The sequence below is a fragment of the Dipteris shenzhenensis genome, chromosome 14 (assembly GCF_047967505.1).
Source record: "Dipteris shenzhenensis isolate YYH24624 ecotype China chromosome 14, Dip_SZ_1.0, whole genome shotgun sequence".
Lineage (NCBI taxonomy): Eukaryota > Viridiplantae > Streptophyta > Polypodiopsida > Gleicheniales > Dipteridaceae > Dipteris > Dipteris shenzhenensis.
Genome location: NC_141609.1, coordinates 35,076,986 through 35,101,280, shown reverse-complemented (window position 1 = coordinate 35,101,280; position 24,295 = coordinate 35,076,986). Strand labels below are relative to the sequence as shown.

At 45.3% G+C, this 24,295-nt stretch overlaps 1 protein-coding gene across 1 annotated transcript in view; it reads right to left on the bottom strand.

The window, feature by feature from the left end:
* Positions 1–24,295, bottom strand: part of LIG6 (DNA LIGASE 6) — a 146,310-nt gene that overhangs the window by 109,823 nt on the left and 12,192 nt on the right. The window contains exons 5-7 of the mRNA XM_087384541.1: positions 2,523–2,625; positions 2,327–2,423; positions 1,879–1,981 (exon numbers count right to left, since the gene is read on the bottom strand). Of these exons, the coding sequence (XP_087240667.1) occupies positions 1,879–1,981; positions 2,327–2,423; positions 2,523–2,625 (303 nt within the window). The remainder of the gene's footprint in view (positions 1–1,878; positions 1,982–2,326; positions 2,424–2,522; positions 2,626–24,295) is intronic.

The window sequence follows — 24,295 nt, the reverse complement described above, 5'->3', positions numbered from 1 at the left end:
CTTTAATAAACTTTCTTTCTTTCTTTCTTTCTGCTCTCTTTCACTCATGTACCTTTTCCGATATTCCTTCACCTTCACTTACTTTTTCTCTTTTCCTTTCCTTCCAATTTACACTTATTGTTTCCTTTCACTGTTTATTACTGCAAAGATGCTTATGCGTTACTACTCAAGTTTAGAACAAGACAGGGCACTTACCGCATTTAATTTCCAGCGCTGTTCACATTTGATACTAGAATTCTCCATTCATTGCCAATAAAGCTGGACTTTTGCTTCTCTGGTAGACTCTTTGTGGTGCTATGGTATTGAGATTTGTGCACCTACCATAAGTGCACCAACAATTTTAAGAAGGCTCCCTCAAAATTCAAGGCCACGTAGATATGCAGGAAAGTTTCGTAGGGTTTGCTAGGATACACGTGCACACATCAAGAAAACCAACCCAAGGTGTTGGCTTTATCTTGCTCCAAATGAGCCTCAAGAAGCACCTTTCATCACATGTATACTGCAGCTCATAAGATAGTGACATCTTCTTTTTCCTCTTTCAACGTGGGGGCTGATGATTCAAGGAGGAGGCCAATTCAGTCTCCCTTGGAACAAGTTAAAATTATGGGATGCAGCACAGCCATCTAACTTTCACACACCAATTATGGGAGGACAAAACTTTCCACAGATGCAGTACAACACAAGGGTCCATGGATTCAGCACAAGTGAAAGCTTCACAAGGACCACAGCTCTTTTTTCATTTGCATGACCAGGTCAGGTAGATGGACACGAAACACATAGGCCGCACATCTTACATCTCCACTATCAATTGACAAAATGCATGAGTCGTAGCACTGAAAGTAGCATATGTTAAAACCACTCAATATTGTTTTTAAAGCTATTGGTCTATAATGATATACCCAAAAATTGGAGCTGACATGCCATTCTTCGCACACTGCTGCTTGGTCACATTTCAAGAGTCCCAACAGATGATCTCAAACTTTGATTTTGACTAGAGGACAGCCCATCAAAGATGAGGATGTACCCTCTCCGGGACAGAGTCTGGCTTGAAATATCCTATACTGCATCACAGCTTGGCACATTTGAAGAGCTAGCTGCCCATAGGAGCTAGAAGTAGCAATTCCTGATTCCTCAAATACTATGCATGGAACTTGTCCACGTCCTTGGAGGTATATCACACCAGGAGTGAGGATTCTACAAAGCAGCACATTAATGTCATCACTATTCCATATAATAGCTCCTTTGGATACTCCTAGTAAACTAGCTTCCAGCAAGATGTGATCACTGTGCATATCATACAAAATTTGGTGTTTATATATCCCGTAACTGTTTTTAGATGTACATACATCTCTAGAAACATGTCCCAGTTCATTCAGATCTCCTCGCCGTCCTAGTCAGATATATGCAGACTCTTTGAAGTGGTAATGATTTTGGGTTGAAAGAATGAATTTTAACAAAAAGGAAGAAAAAAGAAAGGTGAAGGTCCAACCTCAACTAATTCCATGCTTCCTTACTATGTTGACAATGTTTGCTAGTCGACGCAAATTGTGATTTCCTTTCTAGCATCAGTATTGTATATTAACAGTGCTTTACACAGCATTTAACACTTTCTCATGAATCTTTGCACCTACAATAGAGAGGTTCTCAATTTCCAAAGCAGCAAATAGAGCATTCTAAAGAAGGCAGCTGGAAATCAGCAATGCCTCATCCAACTTGCACATGCAGCTATTTTTAATTCAAAAAGCTAAGCAATGAGAATGCAAGCTAGTTCAGGTGAGACATCTAAAAGTCACTGGATCAAATGGCGCACATCAGCTGGTTTTCTTAGAGAAAAGAAAATCAGCATGATATAGGGGAGACAGAAGTTGCAGACATTACCAGAGTTCTAACAATATATTTCATTTCTTTCTCTCTGCATGCCCGCAGCAGGCCAAGTATTAAACCCTTTTTCCGATTACTGCTCCCAGTTCCTGTCTCCTTACTATGACATAAAAAATCACAAATTAATTAAAAGGCATGCAGCCCCTCTTTCAAACTTTTTCTTCTGGATACTATTTCAGAAGCAACGCCTTTAAAAAATTTCTTCGATTGCTGCGCTTCACAGAGCACCAAAGAAAACATCCGGAATTACGAGTTAGCTGTAAGACTTAATATGATCCACTGATGATAAGGTACAAAGAGATGTACAATCAGACTTGTTTACAGTGCTGCAAGTCCAAAACTTACTGACATGAACAAGAAAGCATCAGATCTAAGATGCTGCAAAGATTTCATTGCCAAAATTTGAAATCGTTAGTGTAGCTGATTGTGCACTACATATCCCTACCTTATTTGCAATAGAGTTGAATAGACTTGCTGGATGGACACAGACCGTGGTGCAATCAATAGGGATTGAGTTTGCCGACATGCTTGGGCAACATCCCCTGGCATAAAAGAGATATTGCACAATGAGACAGATGTAGCGAGTCAAATGCACATTCATAAAGTATTGTAGCTCAATTCACTTCTGATTCTTAACATACCAAGGTCTCCCATAGTATTGTACATTTCCCTTAGCTTTGATCTGGGTGTGCCAGTAGTTTCCGCAATAGCAGCAGATACGATGCTTCCACCGATATTCAAATCCTGTATAAAAAGAAGCTTTACACATTACCCATGAGAGGCAAATGAAAATTCTCTCTTATATAATATGGAAGCTGTACGTTGAGCATTAAGCAAAGTATTCTTGCACCAACTTTATTAAAATCTTGATCATCATACATATCAACACCCCAAAACCAGTCAGCAAGCAAAACTGGTCTGGGCTTATTAGCCTAAACTAGAAGACTGCTAACTGCTCAGTTGGCAGCCATAAATCCATGGCCTTTATGGTGTTTCAATTCCTGAGATTCACCTGATCCCCCCGCCTATAGTTCAACCAGGGCTCAGACGTGCCTGTTTTTCTCCCTCTAGAACCGGTCAAAGTAGTAATTCATGTTATAGCCCTCTAGCCATCTAATCGGTTAGGCACGTGGGAATATGATAGCTCCTGGGAATCAAAGGGAACCCTAAGCAATTTTGGAACTTGGGGGGGGTGTACTCTCTTGTATCAGAGGTTTCCAATTCTCAAGCTCACGATCACCAGTGCAGTGCTGCTTTTTTGTGATCCTGCATAGGGGCATTTACTATCCTTCTCCTCAAAATCAAGGGTACAAGGGATAAGACCAGCGCTCTAGATGCCTGTAGCAGGAGATAGACTATCCTCACTCTCCATCCTGCTCAATACTAACTGCAACTGCAAAATGATGCACTCAATACACAAAGTGATGCTGTGGATGTGAGTGAGAGAATCAGAGGGAGAGAATGTAGTGGACCTCCAAAGAGGAAAATAGATACAACGGAATAATGAACGGCTGAATACAGCTGTATGAAGGGGTTGAAACCCTCACTGCAAAACTGGAAGACTAGACTACCTAGAGGAGGGAATCCACACTAGATCCCTGAAGAGGATGAGGCTACCCTGCTGGTCTGCTACGGGAGGCCTGACTAAACTGCTCTAAAGGCTTGAAGGCCTGAGGAGTGGATGAAGAATGAGGGCCCTTTTATAGGCTGATAGGTCAGCCTGGCCGACTTGGTCAACGCCGACTGTTGAAATTGGTCAGTTGGTCAACACCAACCGTTGACCGAGCTGGTCAAAAAAGTCTACGTTGACCAAAAGGTCAACGCGTTGGCTTTTGACCAAAAAGTCAACTTTGCGTTTTTTGACCTACGATGATAGATTGTGCAGGGCTGCTTGAATGGCTGTACGGACGCCGCATGCTGCTCTCTATCTGATGCCCTAGAAATGCACCATTCAAGGTCATTGGTTCCGTTGGCATAAGAGGCAACTGAGCCTTTTGAGCTGCTTTGGTGGAGATGATGTCCTCAGAACTCCCTGAGTCTGCCTAGATAAGGACCTTCTAACCACAAACCTGTCCATAAAATTGAAACATATTGGGAAACTGACGAGGCTCCCCCTTCTGCTGAGCTTCAACCTCTTGGATGACTACTGAGCTTCAACCTCTTGGATGACTACTGAGGTTGTCCCTGTAGTATGTTGTTCATCAAGCTCCTCAATATTGTTGAAGCTGTTGCTGAGCCACTTGACGCGGATCCTGCTGTTAGAAGCTTCTGGTAATGCAGGCAATTCTTCTTCATATGGCTCGGCACATGACAATGGAAGCATCGGTTCTCCTTGGCATAGAGTGCTTGTGTCGTTGTATCCAAGTACCCACCATAGCCATTGCTATCCTTCGCCATCTAGCTCTTCTTTTGTTGCCCATTCCCACCATCACTTGGTGTGGAATCCTAAGACTTCTTACTGGTGACCTGCTTGGATCCTGCATGAGCTCAAAATTATGAGCAAGCTCATATGCACACTCATAATCCCGTGGCCTAAAACTTCTGACATACCACTGGATGTTTGAACGCAGCCCATGGAGAAATTTGCTCAGCTTCTGACTGTCCTCCACCTGCAACTGTATAAACACCTAAGTAAACTTTTTGGCTTAATGATTCACCATCTCGGTGTCTCCCTGGCGTAGCTGTATCCTGTCTAGGTACTGTGGTGGCAAGAACCGTGATCAAAGATCTTTCACAAATTCCGTCCAGCTGTAGAAAGGTATCTCCTTGTCTGCATCATAGTGGTCCTTTTGCCACTTGAGCCACCAAGTGCGCCTCGCTTGTAAGGTGCATGGATGCTAGGATACACCACTCATTGTCGTTTGTAGGCATCACTAAAAAATAACTTTTGAACTGATTAAGCCATGAAGTCAACACTAAGGGTTCCTGCTTACCATCGTACCATGTGAAGTTGAGCTTTCCCAAAAAGGAAGGCTTGGCTAGAGGTGGAAGTCTCTCCTTTTCTCCCCTCTCTCGTCGGAGTAGAGAAATGAGAAGCTGCCGATCCCATTCTTCAATCTCTTCCCGAGCAGTACGTTCTCGGAGCTCCTTGGCCTCCAGAGTCTTGCGGTCCCAGAGTTCCTTGGCTTCTCGAGCCTCTCGATTGCGTTCGTTTTTTGCTTCCCAAGTTGCCCTTTCGGCTTCTCGAGCTTTTTGATCGTGTTCTTACTTTGCTTCCTGATCGTCTCGATCGCGTTCTTCTTTTGCCTCCCTAGCTAGCCTTTCACGCTCTCTGGCGGCCTGCTCACGATCTTCCCGCATCTCCTAAAGCTGGGTCAGAAAACCTCGAAATGTTGCTGTTGCATCTGCATCATAGCCTGCAACATGGCTATCATGGCAGACATCGAAGTGTCTGCAAGGTTCTGTGGTGGGGGTGGTGGTGGCAATTGAGGCACTGAACCTCGTTCCCCCCGGTCTCACTAGTGCTCATGGTGTCCTTGCCGGATTTTGTCTAAACCATAAAACAATAGAGCTACCCCTAAATTGACCCTCCCTATCTCAGAAAAGAAAACTGAAGCTCTGATACCAATGTAGTAGGAGATAGACTATCCTCACTCTCTTCTTGCTCAATACTAACTGCCATTGCAAAATGATGCACTCAATACACAAAGTGATGCTGTGGATGTGAGTGACAGAATCAGCACTAGCTAGCATGGCCACAGACGTGTGGATGCCCGTGACAATGCCATTATGCAAGGAGAAGTTTGGCAAAGAGAAGGCATACATTGAGACAACAGGGCCTGTAAAGGGCATAAGGACTAAGACTCTCTCTCACCCCCTTGCCCATGCTAGCTACTGAGTGCAGACAAGTGCACTACCTGATGTAGGAGATATAAACCCTACGTACATGCATGAGATCCATAATGTGATCACACACGTAAGACTAGCACACAACAAAAGACTTGAGTTTTTTTTTTCCCCATAAACCAACCATACAAATCAGCAATCCATGTGGCATTGATCATGTTATAAACAAAAGGAGAAAACGTTGGCTGTCTGCCAGCATGTTTTCAAAAAACCCAGCTCACTACCTAGGGAATCTCTGAAACAGGGCCAACAACCAAGGTGGGGGCCTATACATCCAGCGAATGCCTCACTCTATGAATGCATAGATAACACTTGCACACCAAGCCTTGCAAAAATACGCCCACCTCTCAATGGTCATCCCAGATCCTTACGTCCTACGCTCACATATGGCGCACAAGTGTAGCTAATATCTTGCCAATCAGCAGCGAGAGTGGATGGCTGCCAGGGGGACCCAGTGGCCTCCCATCAACAAGCTGCAATGGGCAACCCAAATGTTCCAGCAGTGATGTTGGAGAAACCATAGTCAAAGAGTGTGTTCTAGTGTGTACTAGGAACTAGTTCATGAGTCTTTGTGTGAGAGAGTGCCATGTGGCATCTTGGGAAGTATCCCATATACATATGGTACTTGAGTGTGTGTGTCCACTCTTTATGAGTGTTGTACTTTCACTTGTCACATCAATCAACTCAAGTGGATCTTTTTGGTCATGTAAGTGATTTCCTTTGGTTCTTGCATTTCTTTCCATTTCCATTTCCTTCCATTTCTATTTCAAGTTATGCTTCCTTCCTTCTAGCTCCCTTGCCTTCTTTCCATTTCCTTCATGTGGTATCAGAGCCATGTCCCCATTCTAGCTTTCCCTTCCTTGGGCAAACCTTAGGAGTAAGGTAGCCCAGAAATGGAAGCTATCTTCTCCCAGAGGGCAGCCCTTCCCTCAATCTCTTCCCTAGCCTCATCATGAAGATCGAGATGCCGACTTGGAGGAGCTGCTCATCATCAACTTGCTGCTAGCTGCCCGTGCAACATCCCATCTGCCTAAGCTCTCCTTTTCCTGCCCGTGCTGCCTACTCTTCTGAACAAAGAATCTCCACTCTTTACATCAGGCACCGAAGAGGCTCTTGCCTCCACCAACAAATGGAAGCCCATAAGAACATCAAGTGCAAATATTGTAAGCACACGGGCCATATTGAAGCACATTGCTACACAAAGAAAGCAAAAGAACAAGACCAGCATCATGCCAACTTGGTTGAAGGAAAGAAGACCCCAGAGGAGATTCCAGTCATCAACCAAGCACTATCTGCCCATGTCACCCCCATTGAGGATGACGACCCATATGTATTCTGATTTCTCTTATGTAAGTCAATAAAGGTCCTCTGCCTTGAGTAGTCCCTCTAAAATGATGTATGCTTTTGTGGCTTTGGAGTCAACAAGGGTACTCTGCCATGGGTAGTCCCCCAAAAATGATTGTATTGGGTGTTTACTCTTATGGCTATGCGAGACTCCTAACCCAGTTCAAAGTAAGATGAGGAGACGAGGGATGGTTCTCACTGCCGGTCGCAAGCTGACTAAGAAGTCACTATCGCACAGGAGGTGTTGGATAGTTGGACTTCCTCTGTGCAGTATTTCAATGGAGGGGGGATCGGTCTACTCCTTGCGTGTTGGGTCTCACACTCTTTCCTCTGAGGGGGAATGTTGGAGAAATCATAGTCAAAGAGTGTGTTCCAATGTGTACTAGGAACTATTTCATGAGTCTTTGTGTGAGAGAGTGCCATGTGGCATCTTGGGAGTTATCCCATATACATATGGTACTTGAGTGTGTGTGTCCACTCTATAGGGTGTTGTACTTTCACTTGTCACATCAATCAACTAAAGTGGATCTTTTTGGTCATGTAATATTTCCTTTCATTTCTATTTCAAGTTATGCTTCCTTCTTTCTAGCTCCCTTGCCTTCTTTCCATCTCCTTCCCTTTCCTTCAAGTGATGCTGGACACTCTCTCTCCCAAATATTGTCCTCTAGTGAAAAAATAGGACAGTCTTGGAGGAGGAGTCTCATCTTGAACCTAGATCCAGAAGACCCTCTTTCCTTGAAAACTGTAAGTTGGTGTGACCATATCAATGGGGAATGCATGACCCCCCTCCGTCAGCCACGCTGCCATGCCCCAAGTGAAGTCCCACTGCATCCTCTCCATCGTAGCCATGAGTCTGGAGGGCCCCCTGCCAAATCCTATGTGCTGTGAGGAAGCTCCACAGACAATGCGGGATCATCTCAAGTCACTATCCCTACATTGGTGGCACCTCCCATCTACATGCTTCTACTCTAGCCATGGCTAATCAGTAATCCCCCATGGGTGCCCATCTAGAAGGAATATGAAATCTTTTATAGATGGTGGCTGGTCCACAAAGTGTGACCAAATCTAGAAACTACCTCTTGGCCACGTATTGCTTGACCTAGTGCCGTCTTTCAAAAATCGCCTCTAGCTGAAGGCAACGACCAATGCATGTCATGTACAAGAAGTAGGGCACCTCAACGCTCCTCTCCGAAAGCCCTACTCTAGAAGTAGGTCCAATACCACTCACTTGATCCCACTGCACCTCTCGAAGGGGCGCCGACCCTCCCACAACCACAGGCGGCCACCTTGATCAGTCTTGACCCAAATTGACTCATGCTGAGTTGATGGTACAGTCCTTGCCCAAACAATGCACTACTCTGATCTCTGACACGTAAAGTCCAGGGCCCCATTCATCTTGGAACCCCATCTGTATCTGGCGGAAGAAAACCTCCCATCCCCCCTCTGTAATACCTGGAGCGGAAGGATCCAAGGGCTTGATGCAAATATTGAATCCTCAGGGGCACCCCTATCCTATAGACAGTGTCCAAAAGGGTGATCGGGCGCCACTGTCGGACGTTTGATCGATCTCCCCCTACGAGATCAAACAAATTTACCCCTGCTCAATGACTAGGGAAGCAAGCTAGAGTCAAAGATCTCCTAGAAGGCCACATACAAGGGTGTATGAAAAGCACCTACGACGAGAGTGTCAATCCATCCTCGCTAGGGCAATTCTATGAAGAGATCCTCATCAATGAACGGTGCCTCCACCTGCCTACTCATGCTCGAAGAGACCACTAACGGAGTGTGTCCAAACTGACTCCCGAGTTGCAAGAACCTAGGGGGACGACTCCTCAAACGGAAACAATTGATGATAGAATACCGTCGTCATATCTAGAATATCCAGACGGTTTGAGTGCATCTGTCAACTCTCGTCCCACAAGTGTTGTAGTTGTGTCCCTGCTGAGCATGGGCTGATGGTCAAAAAGAACTCCCTAGTCATCCTGTCTCCCTATTGGACCTAGTGCGTCCTGGAGGAGCGATAGAACTCAGCCCTGCAGATCTCCATGGTCTGGAGGTCAAGCTAAGCACTCTCATGCAGGTCTACAAGCCACTAAGAAACCAGGTCTTGCTCCCTGTGACACTCAATAGAACCTGAATCCCGTCTCAAAGCTCTCCCCTGTTCTCGAAGAGAGTGATGTGACTAAAGTGTCTATGCTTGAAGCTCCTCTGGATCACATCTGCTAGCCAACTGGCCCAGCATCCTAGGGGAGGCTAACCGGCTGCTACCAAATCATGCTACCGCTTACTGCAACTCCTCCTATAGCAAAGCATCAGGAATGCGGATCCCTATTTGGGGGATTCCACGATGGGGCTGCTCTAGGTGCGTCACGATTGAGGAGTGATGTAGCATCTCACGACGGGCCTTCTCTACCTGTAGCTCCCCCTCCGCGCATTGCCCAATCCCCCACATAGAACCTGTCAGGTCTTTCAGGCAATCCATCATGCCACCACTATCTGAAGGAATAGCAGAGACTGTTGGAGAACTCTGACTCCCTCCAACAGTCGTAGCCACTGATCACGAAGATGAACTACTCCTAAGTACTACGCTCAGCTAAAGGCGTCACTGAGAAGGAAGCTACTCCCTGCTTGTCCTCAAACTCTAGATTGTTAAGTCTCCTCCAACAGAGTTGACATCTAGGAGACTCTCTATAAGCCATCTCCGGAAAGAGTGTTGTTGCTGCCGACAAGCTTGGGCATAAAGATTCAAGATCCCAATACTTGGCTAGGTAAATGCAGCCTGAAAATGAACTCTTTGAACGATTCCAAAGAGAATCAAACCTGTCCCAAACAAGCCAATGATTGGCTCAAACAAAGCAGAAGTGCCCACTGAATTCTGATCCTGAAAAGAAGATTCCCCAAGGCACAAGGGCCTACGAATGCGAGCAAAGGAGATAGAAACAAAACTCCAAAATGCAAGCTAAGGGATGACTGAAACCTTACCACGTACTAATCTGATTTAGAGCACCAAAAGCACCTCGAAAAGTTCCAAAGATGGACTGATTTTTGCCAAAATGGAGCTTAAACCACCCCCTCCATGAGAACTTCACAACCCGGGCAGAGAAAGGCTTTATTCAACCTCTGTTCGTACTGGAACAGTCAAAAAACAGAACTGCCTTCAAGCTGAATACACTTTCCTCAGTCAAAGCGGAGCTGGAGAAGGTCCAAACAGCAAGGGAATGACCCCAAAGGCTACTTTGCTCCAGTAAATAAAAAACTCCAGGAAAGGTCGAGACTTGAAATAGTGCTGTCACCAGTTTAAAAGGCCTCCAAATGTGGTGATATTCTCTGTTTTAGACTGGGTAAAAGTACACCAGCTAGGGGAAGCACAAACAGGGCCAAACTCAACCCTTAAACAGGAGCGACTGAAGCAAAACTGAGACGACCAGGCCAAAACCAGTTGCTGTAGCAGAAATCCATCAAAAAGATTGGTCATTTTAGTCAAAACCAGCTCCAGGAAAGCTCCAAAAGAGGTGATGGCTCACAAAAGCCAGTAAAACCAGCTTGAAATCACCGCCATAATCACCCAAAAATGAGGCGAGCAGCTCCAAAATTAAGTAGTTTCTGTGACAAAAATCAAGTTCTTCAGAACGTAAATCATCCCCAAGGGTGCAGGAGCTGGGGGGGGGTGTGGGACAACCTGCTCTAATATCAAATGTGAGAGTTTTCAGATGGAGAAAGCTCAAAAACGTGGAGCTCGGCTGAAATTGGTTGCAAGAATGAAGTACAAGAGGTCTGTCAACATGACAAAACCCTAAAACCCTAGGTCGAGTCAAAACTGACTGTACAACTAGCGGTGGTTAGTGGGAAAAAACTTAGAACTAATACATTGGCCACTGTCTTAAATATTACAATATTTTTCTTTTTCAAAAAAGATTACTTCGTTAAGTATGAATGAAAGCCACATGAACAAGCTCAAATGTGGGAGTACATCATGACATGTATGAAAGAAATATTACAATATTTCCAAGAAATATTACAATATTTCCAACACACATGGGCAGCAAACAAGGCCTAGCCACGTGCGTTCGGTGGCCCACCAAAGAGGTAGGAAAAACATACCTCAAGGAGGCATTACAAGGCCTGGAGGGCATTGGACAAGGGTTGGACTGCCGTCCAGGGTCGGACATGCAGGAGATTTATCGGCCATAAGATCAAGTTGGCAGGGCCTAAAGGAGCTGGTCGGCTCCAGGACAGGGATCAACCAGGCTGTCCAATGTCTCCATTCTAAGTTCCAGTTAGCCCACACGGGGGGGACACAAGAGAGGCCATAGGCCCCACTACCCCATCCACAACAAGCCACTATAACCTCTGAGGGAACTCGGAAAGGAGGAGCATACTAGCAGTTGTAGGAGCAATCCCGAGGTAATCTTGTGACACTTTTGGATCTGCCCATACCTCACAGTGTGGTGTCATAGTAATGATATTGTGCATAAGAACTTGTATGTGTCTTGATCTACTCCACATAAAAGCCACACCCACAGGCTTCAAATCAACCGACGTAGCAGCCTTCTCTTCTGCCCATGGGCTACTCCACATAGGCTCTAGATCTGCCCAGGTGGCAGCCTTCTCTTCTGCACACAGGCAGTCTCTGTAGCAATCTAGCAGGTGTCAAGCACATTGACCCTCGTTTCCTATTTCCACTTCTTTCAACTGTTTTTTCTGATGATGTAACTCTGATTTGATCTCATAGGCCTCATTGGCCTTAATGAACATCAGAGAATGTTATGCAGACAGCAGAAATAACTTGGAAAATCTGTTGGAAGAACAGCAAAAAAACTAGGAGTTACATTAAAAAAGTCTTAGAGCATTGCAACAAGATACTAGGGCTAGCTCATCACGTACGCACTACATAGTAGGTTTTGTAATATCTACTTTCACTAGATGTAAGGGATCACTATTAGTGGTTTGTTACGCTCTAGCCGAGGTAGCATGACCTCGGAAGAATCAGTCGACATTTCCCTTAAAGGATCTATCTTTGTAAATTATTTCTTTGCGCTTCATGTAAATGATCGGGAGGGAATTAATGTCAAGGTCCTAGGTGAGGGTTGATAGCACCAGACTAGGTAGATCTAAGGCTAAGGGCCTAATGCAAAGATTGTGCCTAGGGGCAAAAGATTTAATGCATCCCAAGAGAGGGGTGAAATGTTGCATTAGGAAGGCCCTATATGGATGACATGTGGCATCTAGATCTATCTAGGGAGATGGGGCTTGTTGAGGCTAGAGAGAGAAGAGAAGGATTTTCACGTATGTTTTGGGGATCGGAATTTCTCTGTCTGCTCGTCAGCTTCAGCAGGATTTGGCTGGGAGGATATTCATGGTGCTGCTCCCATGATCTGCAGGAGGGGACTGCACGACGATGACGAACGGGATGAGTAGGGCAGCGTGAGCTCGAGGTGCAGGCCTGGACAGCCCTGGTGGCTGACGACGAATAGGCGTGGAGCGTAGGTGGCGAGTCGACCACTTGTGACCTTCACGTGATGGACAGAGGGGATCGACGATAACGGGTGACGACGAACTTGGAGGGGGCTACCCGTGACGACGGGTCGCTATTGGTGGTCCTCCCGCACCGCTATCAGGACTTTGCTGTGGGGTGAGGATTATTCATGGCCTCCGGTGGAAAAAGAACCTTCGACGTTGATAGTCTGTGACTGACGCAGATCAACGGAAAGCCCAAGAGAAGGAGCGTGATTGCGACGGAAAGTTGGTGCTAAGCGGTGATCTGGAGCGGACGATAGGCGTGGAGCGCTAGTCGACGAGCAAGTGGCCCGTAATCAGGATTTGGGCAGCGAGCACGTAAGCGATGATCTGGAGAGGACGACAGGTTAGGAGTGCAGAGGCGACGCAGGACAGTCTGGTGGCCCGTAGTAACTGTGACCTCCTTCCCTGGCGCACGTATGCTCAAGATTTCGAACGCCAAGCAGCCAATACAGGAGCTGTGACTGCAGATTGGTTGCAGGAGTGTGGCTGGATCTGCATGGAACCAAGAAATGGTGAAATCGTTGATGACCACGGAGCTCTCTTTGACCTCCATTAGTTTCGTGTTGTTTTTTTTTTCTCGATTTAGTCGGGTGATGCTCTACTTTCATAGACAGGATCTCGTGAGTGATCAGCCTGCATGAGGCTTTGATGTTGTAACACGGACAGATTATGCTTGTGGTTATGCCTATGTGCTACAGTTTGAGTTTGTTTGTAGGAGCTTCCCTAGGATAGGGAAAAGCGCCATTTGGGATATATGCCTGTGTCAAATGCCTAGTCAGTGTGCATGTGGGATTGCAGGAATTCCCTAGTATAGGGAATTGTGTAAGACTGTTAGTACACTGAATTGTGTCAGCTTGTAGATACAGCTTTCTAGCAGTGTTTTATTTTAAAAAAAAAACAAAACAAAACAAAACAAAACACCCAGTGAACGGAATGGAAGCAAAAGAAGGAGCTTCCAGGAGGGACCCTGGTGAATCAGGAGTCCGGCCGACCCAGCAGGTGTCGCGCCCAGTAGCTCATACTTTATCTGGCAGGATTGCATTGCTGGAGGATGCCTTGCAACAGTTGTTAGCGCAGCAATTACAGGCCAATGCAGGGCAGTCAAAACTTAGGAGAGCGATACACAGTATGTCTGCCAGACCTTCTCGAGAGGAGAAGGGAAAGGCTCCAATGGAACCCGGAGTCTAGTGTCCATACGGTCGAGCCTAGGAAGGCTAAAGTGCCAAATATTGCCAATTACAAACCGGAAAAGTATTCTGGTTGGATGAACGACCATAGCTCCGATGTCATTGAGACCTGGTTACACAAATGGGACGAGGCGTTCGCCATTTGTGAAATCAGAAATGACATCAAGAAGATCCGCGAGGCCACCCACATGTTTAGTGAGGCAGCGGATCCGTGGTGGATTAAACAACAAAAAGATGGTATAGCATCCACTACCTGGGAGGGGTTTAAAAGAGAGTTCAGGAAACACTTCTTACCTCCTGACGAAGCATCCCGAGCTTGGGATCAATATAGGAACCTATCAGAGAAATTTATCAGTGGCAGAATACACTGATAAGTTTCGAGAGAGTGTAATGAAGGTTGACGAACCCCTGCCTCAATCAATCCAAGTGAAAGATTTCATATTTGGATTGAATGATCGAATAAAAATGGAAGTTCGGGCTAAGTACGCGAACACGTTAGATGATGCAATAGCTATAGCCCTGAACTATGAAGATGCCAAGGGCAGCAAGCCAAGTGGGTTTGCACAGGTCGGAACCCAGTATGGGTATTTGAAGAAATCTGGGTTTAAGAAGAAATGGATTAGTAGAGGGAGTGGTTCTCAGCCGAGTGGTCAAGCCAAGTAGGTGAAACCAGCTGAAACTCCTAAACCAAGTACCACCATTGGAGTGAAGAGGAAAGTAACCCCAATGGCAGCCCGGGCTTGGTCTGAGTCTCCCTTAAACCCAGAACAAAGGAAAAAAGCGAGGAGAGAAGGCTTATGTTTTGGTTGCCTTCAGCCTCATCAGTGGAAGGATTGTCCACGTAACAAAGATCGTCGGATGGCTGAGATGGTGATCTCAGAGTGCGACGTGGAGATGGAAGGAAGTCCCAGAGCGGAAGAGATGCAGATTCAGCTAGCGGGATCTTCTCAGAGGTTAGTACCTTGTTTGTTATGTGTGTCTGTTGCTAAGCTAGTGACAAGTGCACTTGATAACATCCTATCTAAGCCCGCAGCAACGAGGTATACAGCCTTTAATGATACGGAGTTAATTAAAATGAAAGGGCAAGTGGCCAATCATGATGTCATTGTGTTGTTTGACTCGGCGTCAACTCACAATGTGATTAACTCCAAGCTCGTGAAGAGGCTGAAATTAAAGACAAGTCCATCTGACTATGCGTATACAGTCAGGATGGTAGATGGAAGTTCAACTGAAGTATGGGACCAAAGGGTTACCCAGTTGGAGCTTCGGATTCAGGACTATGTTGAGAAGCTTGATTTTGCAATGACCAAGCTTGCTCATGCGGATATAGCCCTAGGTATGGCGTGGCATTCTAGAAAGAATCCAACCATTGATTGGAAAAAGCACGTATATCAATTCAAGATGAATGATGTGCTTTATGTCTTGCGAGGTGAGAAAGATATACCTCAGGGACCGTTGGTTTCCGTGATGGAAATCCGAAAAGCTCAAATAGAGTTTTTATTCCTTTGCACAGCATCGGTAGAGCCCTCCCCCCTGCTCAGTGCAGACCATTCCTACCTGGCATTCACCATCTCGGTTGCTACACCAGCCATAGGACACCAATCCTCTTGCCCCACCCATATTCAAATGCAATTTGACCATGCCCTCAATGGGGTTTATGTGAGCCACCTGACTCGAGCTATTGACCTCCCTTGGAGATGATGCAAACCTCGCCCATGCCCCAAAAACTCTTGTAACAATGGTTCAAGATGCTGCCGCTAGATCATTCCTATGCATGACTCGATCCATATCACGCCCCCAGCCAGGAAGAGCCCTAGAAATCATGGTTCGAAGTTGAGTGCCGAGAGACACAATCTCACCTCATACGTGAGCAAGCTTTGGGCATTCAACGACGTTTAAGGCACAATGGATCTCATGCAGTCTTACATGCTATACGAGTTGGGCTTCCCTCTCACATAGGCTGGATGAGGTAATTCTCTCTTTCCAAGGAGGAGAGAGAACTATTGCATTGGGCCTTTTATCAAAGGGGAAGCCACGCATCCACATCACAAACCCGGCTATCTAGCACACATAGGCCACATCGCTCTGACGCCCCAATCCATGCACCACCTGATATATCCTCCCTGCCTAGGCCCATCACATCCACCTTGTTTATCACATGGAATGTGCGGGCAGCATTGCACCAACTCCATAATAGGAGAGCCCAAGACCGCAAGGGGCTATGGATAGAGCACTTTGGACATGGACAGGAGATCTTGGCCCCGATCCTAGCACATATGTTTATATAATGTTGTATGTCACAGCTTCCCCCCTGTTTGGAGTACCACCACCATAGTACCGATTGTAGGCCATCTTTTGGTGGTTCTAGTGATGCCCTATAGGCCATGGTATGTGCCTTGTAGGCATAAGTGTAGGCACTTATAGTGTTAGTGCCTTCTATGCCACATAGGACACTTAGTCCTATGTGACACCTAGGACACTTAGTCCTAGGCCTAGATACAAGTACTTTGTACTTGTGTTTTGCAACCTTATCTATCTATCTAAGTTTGACGTGACTTCTCTTCGACTCGTCCTGTACCTGCACTCTCACTCTCTCTCGTCGTTTCGCATCTGCAGTGGTATCAGAGCAGGTTTTGCTCTAGCCTTCTAGCTCTCCTCAGCCCCGATCCCTCATTGCTCATTGGAGATTTTTCTGCCCTGCTAGTCGACAAGCAGGCGTCGTACAGTCCGTACCTTCCGTACAGTTTTTGCGTCGTGCAGTCCGTACGTGAGCGGATCTGCGTCGTCGCCGTACATCTGCATCAAAGGACGCCGTACACCCGTCGGCACCGTACTCTGCTCCGTACTTCGCACCTTACACCCGTCGGCGCCATACTCTGCTCCGTACTTCGCGCCGTACATCCGCCGTACACCCATACCTACAGTTCGTCGTACGTACGGTGCAGTGATAGATCCGTCGTACTTCCGTACCGTACACCGTTTCGTACCTTCGCCATACAAGGTACCTATGCCGTACAACTGTACCTGCGTAGGAGTACAAGATTCACCACGGGTTCTGTACCTTTTTTTAGCATTGGCTGCAAACAGGTCCTTGGTCTCACTGCAGTCATCTACAGACATTTGCAGATTTGGGGCTTTTGCAAGACATTGGAAAATTTTGGGGCTATTGCAGGACATTGGAAAATTTGGGGTTTTCATTTCCTTACACCTCCTTTAATTGCAATTTCTTGCAAGAAATTGGAGTTTTGGGATTTGTTCTGCAATTTCTTGTTTAGATTGCAGTACATTGGGTCAGATTGCAGGACATTCAGTTACATTTGCAGGACATTGAGTCAGATTTGCAAACATTGGGTCACATTTGCAAAATTTCAGCAAAATTTTGGGCTTTTCTGAATTTGCCCTCTTTTTGGCCTATTTGCCTTCAATAAATTTGGGGCTTTTGCCAAATTTGCTGTTTTTTGCAGTGAACATTGCCTGTCACAGTCACATTTGGGTCAGATCTACATTTGCCCTTTGATCCGGGTCAGAAATTTGCAGATATTTGCTGTCATTTTTGGGACAGCCAGCTTTTTGCAGTGATAGCCTTAAGGCTTTTGGGTTTTCAGGTCTTTTACAGGTTATCACAGTTGCTATGGCTGGGAACAATCAAGAATTATTTGGAGTTCTTCATGAAGATGATAAGTTGGATGGCACCAACTATCCGATGTGGTCTTATCTCATGAAACATATTCTTGTTGCAAAGCATTTGTGGAATATTGTTTCTGGGGCTGATCTGAGGCCAGCCAATGCTACAGTGGTTGTTTCTACTGCTGGTCCTTCTGCAAGTTGTACTCCTCCTGATGCCTCTTCCTCTAGCACTCCTGCTGCTGCTCTTCCAACTCAAGAACAGTCTAGATGGGATGCAAGAGATGCAAATGCACATTCATGCATTGCTTTATCATGCAAGAGAATCATTATTCCACACATCTGTTCTTGCAAGACAGCAAAGGATGCTTGGGATAAATTGGCTTCTCTATATCAGATTCGCAATGAAGCTTGTGTTGCATATTTGAGAAGGCAATTACAGGAAGTGAATATGAATGAAGGTGAGTCAATGGATGCATATTTGACAAAGGTCAAGGACCTCATGGAACAGCTTGCCAACATTGATGAGGTGGTGCCAAATTCACAGCTTGTCAGTACTACATTGAATGGACTACCAGATACATATCAAGGGTTTGCTACAACCCTTCGATTAGTGGCCATGGGTAATCCAGACCACTACTCTTTTGATCAGCTAGTTACTTTGCTTTTGCAAGAAGAGCAAAGTAGAGCTAACAGACAAGCCATTATTCCTGATCATGCATTTGCTTCACAGCAAACAGGAATAGGCAAGGCTTCCAAGCCTATGGGCAAGCCAAAATCTGCGCATAGCAGCTGCAATTCCTCTACGCATAGCAGCTGCAATTCCTCCCATGCATCTAAAAATACAGCAGATAAGGGAAAGAGAAAAGATGCAACTATTGTCGCAAGCCTGGACATGACATTTCAGAATGCAGGAAGCGCATTTCTTCGGAGAAAAAGAAAGCAGGATTGACAGTTAATGCCTCACATACCATTGAATCCCATGAGCCAGCAGATGCTTCACATGCACATGCTCTTCAGGATGATTGGGCATGGGCTGTCCATTGCTCATTTGATCCCTCCAAAGCTGATGCACTCTCTGCTGCTAATGATGCTCAATGCTGGTACTTTGATAGTGGAGCTTCCAAGCATGTCACATCTTGCAGACATTGTTTCATTCTCTAGCTGATGCACCTCGAGGGGGGACTGTTACATGTGCCAATAATGCTTCCTATGCTGTAAAAGGAGTTGGAGATGTGCAGCTCACATCCATTTCCAGCCATCCTGTCACTCTGACAAATGTTCTTTTTGTGCCTGGCATTGAAGTCAACTTGATTTCAATTTCAGCAATTGCTACTTCAGGTTTCAGAGTAATTTTTGATGGCTACAGATGCCTAGTATATGATCTTCGTGATGACAATGCCATAGTTCTCACTGGCACTTTGCAAAAAGGGCTTTATCACCTTGACCATCATTCAGCTGCACTTTCTACTGAAGCATTGGCTATTTCAGATTCACAGCTTGCTGAAACTCATCTTTGGCATGAGAGAATGGGCCATCTCAATTATAGAGCTCTTGCAAAGCTACATTCATAGCAGATGGCAAATGATGTACCTCAAACTCACACAGTTTCTAAACATGTGTGTGAGGGTTGTCTTGTGGGTAAGATGCATCGATTTCCTTTTCAAAAGAATTGTCCAAAACTCTCACAAAGGAAATTGCAGCTAGTACACAGTGATGTCTGTGGCCCAATGAGGACAAATGCCATTGGAGGATACAAGTATTTCATGACTCTCATTGATGATTTCACAAGGTATTGCTAGGTATATCCTTTAAAGGCCAAATCTGAAGTTTTCTTATGCTTTCAGAGATGGCTAAATATGGTTGAGAATGAATCAAGATGCAAGCTTATCACCCTCAACACAGATAGGGGGGGTGGGGGTGAGTATATGTCAAAGGAGTTTGATGCATTTCTATCCTCACGGGGCATTATTCACTCATGCACTACTCCTTACAATCCTCAGCAGAATCCTGTTTCTGAAAGAAAAAACAGGTCCACAATGGAGATGGCCACATGCATGCTTAAGGCCAAGTCTTTGCCCAATAAATTTTGGCTTGATGCAGTAATGTGTGCCAACTATGTGCTGAATAGATCACCTACACGGGCATTAAAGACTATTACATCTTATGAAGCATGGAAAGGCAGGAAGCCTTCACTTTCACACATGAAAGTTTTTGGGTCTCTTGCATATGTTCATGTACCATCTCAACTGAGACATAAGCTTGATGACAAGGCAATCAAATGCATATTCATTGGTTACAGCCAGGAGAGCAGAGGGTATCGGTTATATCAACCAAATACTGGGAAGATTATTGTCAGTAGAGATGTGATCTTTGCTGGACATTCAGCTTCTCCTCTTGTGGACTGCAAAGCAAAGCCAGATATTGACATGTTTGATGCCTTTGAATCTTGGTTACCTCTACCATCATCAGAAGAGGATTTTGAGCAGCAACATGCGCCTCCTGCAGGCCCTCCACAAAGCAATAATCAGCCTCAACCTCATGCTGATTTGCAGGTTTCTCTTCCGGCACAAAATGATCCCATTACTAATGATGCAGTCATTGAAGAAACAGCTGTCAATAGACAGCAAAGGCAAGTTCCCAAATGGCTTCTTGACACATTGAGGGACAGCAAACAAGATCAGGCTTTTGCTACCCGGACAAGATCAGGGAATAGACAGCATGGTCACTTTCTTGAGTTTGCACTCCTTGCTACAGCTTGCAATGAAGAGCCTTTGTGCCATAAAGATGCTTTTGACAGCAAAGAGTGGATGGATGCAATGAAAGCTGAGTTACAATCTATTGCCAAAAATGACACTTGGGAATTAGTAGATCTCCCACCTGGCAAGCATGCCATTGGAACGCGGTGGGTCTACAAATTAAAAAGGAAATCTGATGGTAGCATAGATCAATACAAAGCTTGTTGCAAAAGGGTATGCCCAACAACAAGGCATTGACTTTGAGGAGACATTTGCTCCCACATCCAGGATTACTACCATTCGATGTGTCATTGCCATTGGAGCCCATCATCATTGGCAAGTGCACCAACTTGACATCAAGACTGCCTTTCTTCATGGGGATCTGTAAGAAGAAGTCTATGTCACACAACCTCCTTGCTTTGAGGTTGTTAATTCTGAAAATAAGGTATGCCGGCTTAGAAAAGCCCTTTATGGTTTGAAGCAGGCACCCAGGGCATGGTATGCCAAAATTCATGCACACTTACTATCCCTTGGTTTTCAGAATAGTCCTACAGAACCCACTCTTTATTTCCGTGGGAGTGGATCTGATTTTTTAGTGCTGATTTTATATGTGGATGATATGCTTATCACGGGCCCAGATACTCAGCAAATTGCAGCTTTCAAGGCTGATTTGCAGCAGATTTTTGACATGTCAGACATGGGACAGCTCCATTATTATTTGGGCATTCAGTTTGCTCATCTTGAGGGGGGTATCATGACGTCTCAGTCCAAGTATATTGGACAGCTCCTTGATCGTTTTCAGTTTGAGGATTGCAAGCCAATCTCTACTCCAGTGGACCCTGGCTTCAAATTCTCAGCTCATGATGGGAGCCCACCATGTGATATCACTCTTTATCAGCAGGCTGTTGGATGCCTTACTTATTTATGTCACACCAGACCTGACTTGCAGTATGCAGTATCTCAGCTCAGCAGATTCATGCACATGCCCAGTTCACAGCATTGGTAGGCAGTGAAGAGAGTCTTCAGATATCTCAGAGGCACTCAGGATTTAGCCCTCTTCTATGGTGATCAAGGTTCACTTACCATGCATGCTTACACGGATAGTGACTGGGCAGGATGTTCCGACACCAGAGTGTCACATACTGGCAATTGTTTTTTGCTTGGCAATTCATGTATTTCTTGGCTCAGCAAGAAGCAACCGACAGTTGCCACGTCTAGTTGTGAGGCTAAGTACAGGGCAGCCTTCACCGCTACAGTGGAGTGTGTTTGGCTTCAACAGTTACTTACAGATCTTGGTATTTGCCAGACATCCTCCACTATTGTCTACACTGACACCCAGAGTGCTTTGGCCATTGCGCGTAACCCAGTGTTTCATGCGCGTACCAAGCATATTGAAGTTCACTATCATTATGTTCGGGAGCGGTTGTCAGCAGGAGACATAGAGTTGTCCTATCTTCCCACAGAGGACATCATCGCAGATATGTTTACAAAGGCACTTCCTCGTCCCAAGTTCGAAGTCTTCCGACAGGCTTTACACTTGGTTCCCTTTGTTACATGATCTGACATTCCTTGTACATTCATAGGTGGCTATATCCTTTTGGATGAACATGTGCCACCATGACCAAAAACTATCAGGTATTTTGAGACGTTTCCAGAGTACTTCAGCCCATCCCATGGAGGGGGTTTGTAGGCCATCTTTTGGTGGTTCTAGTGATGCCCTATAGGCCATGGTATGTGCCTTGTAGGCATAAGTGTAGGCACTTATAGTGTTAGTGCCTTCTATGCCACATAGGACACTTAGTCCTATGTGACACCTAGGACACTTAGTCCTAGGCCTAGATACAAGTACTTTGTACTTGTGTTTTGCAACTTTATCTATCTATCTAAGTTTGACGTGACTTCTCTTCGACTCGTCCTGTACCTGCACTCACTCTCTCTCTTCCTTTCGCATCTACACCGATACAAAAGTAGGGGATCCCATGGATACTGGGAACTACCACACGCTCATGATTGGCCACACACGCTTTATGGATTTGTAATAGAGAGAGTGTAACAAGGAGATAGCTTAACTCACTCTCTCTCCTGCTCACTACTATCTGAACTGAAAGAATGATGGACTGAAAACACAAGTGGAACTGTGAAGTGAGCGTGAGAATCAGAGAGAGAGAATATAGTGCAAACACGGAGATTATACTTGGAGACATTCCCTCCATGTTCAACGTTAGGGTGCATCCGAGAAGGGTCACCATAGCCTTAGTCCCTCTGCCAGGAGATCACGCCATACATCACCCACAGATAGTCGGTAGCACCCTATTTCTGATTTTACTCTACCATTGTACCACGGTTGCTAGGTCCTCCATGATATTGGGCCAGCTTTGCTTTGTACTTTGATGATATGATGACATATGTGATGGGGAGGGTCATATTGACATTATGCTATGACTCTGTACTGATGTTCTTATGACTATGTACCATGTAGCATGTAGTTTGGGTGTTGATGCTCACTTAGTAGCTTCACCCTTTCAGCTTGTCTTGTATCAAGATTCCCACAGTCTCATAGACCCATCAGTCTTCCAAAGACTTTAATAAACTTTCTTTCTTTCTTTCTCTCTCAGGATCAGATTTTTAAATCTATCATAATAGCGACTTTCTTTCTTTCTTCCTTCCTCTCTCAGGGTCTATCATAATAGCGACTTGTTCTGGTGCAAAAGTCGAGGTCCTGCTGCAGTTTTTGGGGGGCATTCCACTTCTATTTTGGCACTGGAATCACTGCAAAAGCTCCTCTCCAGCCTCTATGCCTAGTCAATTGAGAAGCAAGATGGATGATAAGGCCAACGTGCTCTTTTTTTTGCTACAACAATGCAAGCAAGGCTCACCATCTTAAATCCTCAGACAAGAGGATTTTTTAAGTAGAGATGTGATTTAACTCAGATCAGTCCATTACTGAGTTCGATAGACAGCTGCACACAAGTCCTCATTATAAAGCCAATTAAATGCTGATTAGACCAAAAACTAAGTAAATTGGCCTTTGTTACAATCCACCCTTCCCGAAGCTAATTTGTGCTCAAATTTTCTATGGTGCTGTAACAAGGATTACAACAATGGAATCAAGACTCATGCATGTATCTGTGACTCCAGTGATATTCTCTGCTGCAGCTCTCAATAGTCCCAACTAGCGCATGTTGAACTGCAGCAACAATGATGTGAGAGCAGTAGGTAGAATAGATGAAGTTCCAACAGCATGACACAGAAGAACGATGGCCATATCTGCCCAAGGTATCAACTTAGCAGATGGGTATATTGGTCCACGATTAAAGATGGCTGTCAAGATGACTCTCCATCACGTAGCCCTCGCCACTTGATGTGATACTCAACATAGGACTTATTTCTGAGAATATGATCTCAAAAGCCAATAATCCTCTCTGGTATATATAGTATATGACCTTCTTCATCTATGGGAGGAAGCTCAAAAACCTGATCTGTAGGGCCCAAATACTTCTTCAAAAGCGAGACATGGAACACATCATGAATCCTTTATGATGGGGGCAGCTCAAGCCTTTTAGGCCACATTCCAGATTTTCTGTAGCACCTTATAAGGTCCATAATACTTGTGGGCCAACTTAGTATTGTTGTTCCCTTTTACTGAAGCATACCTAGATTTATGGAGCCTGAGAAAACGTTATCTCCCTCTTCAAATGAGAGCTCTTTACGATTATCAGCTGCATACGCTTTCATACATGCTTGAGCTTTCACCATGTGATCCTTACATTGCTGAAGTAGGCAGTCATATGTGCCAAATCATCAATTGCTTGCTGGTTAGACATAGCTCCATCAAAAATAGTAGAGGGAACATGACCTTTATAACCAGCCATACATGGCCTCAAGTGGGCTATCCCTATAGAGGTATGCTTGGTGTTATTATAGCAGAACTCCGCCCAATGCAACCAGTTGTCCCGTGTGGTCTCGGTATCAAAACAAAAGTCTAAGGTACTCCTCTAGCCACATATTGACCCTCTCAGATTGGCCATCGATTTGGGGGTGGTCAGCTGTACAATGTGTACCCATTGCCTTGAATAGCTCTTGCCAAAACTGACCCATGAACTTGGTGTCTCAGTCACTTGCTATCTCCTGTGGCATTCCATGTAAGGGGGCAGG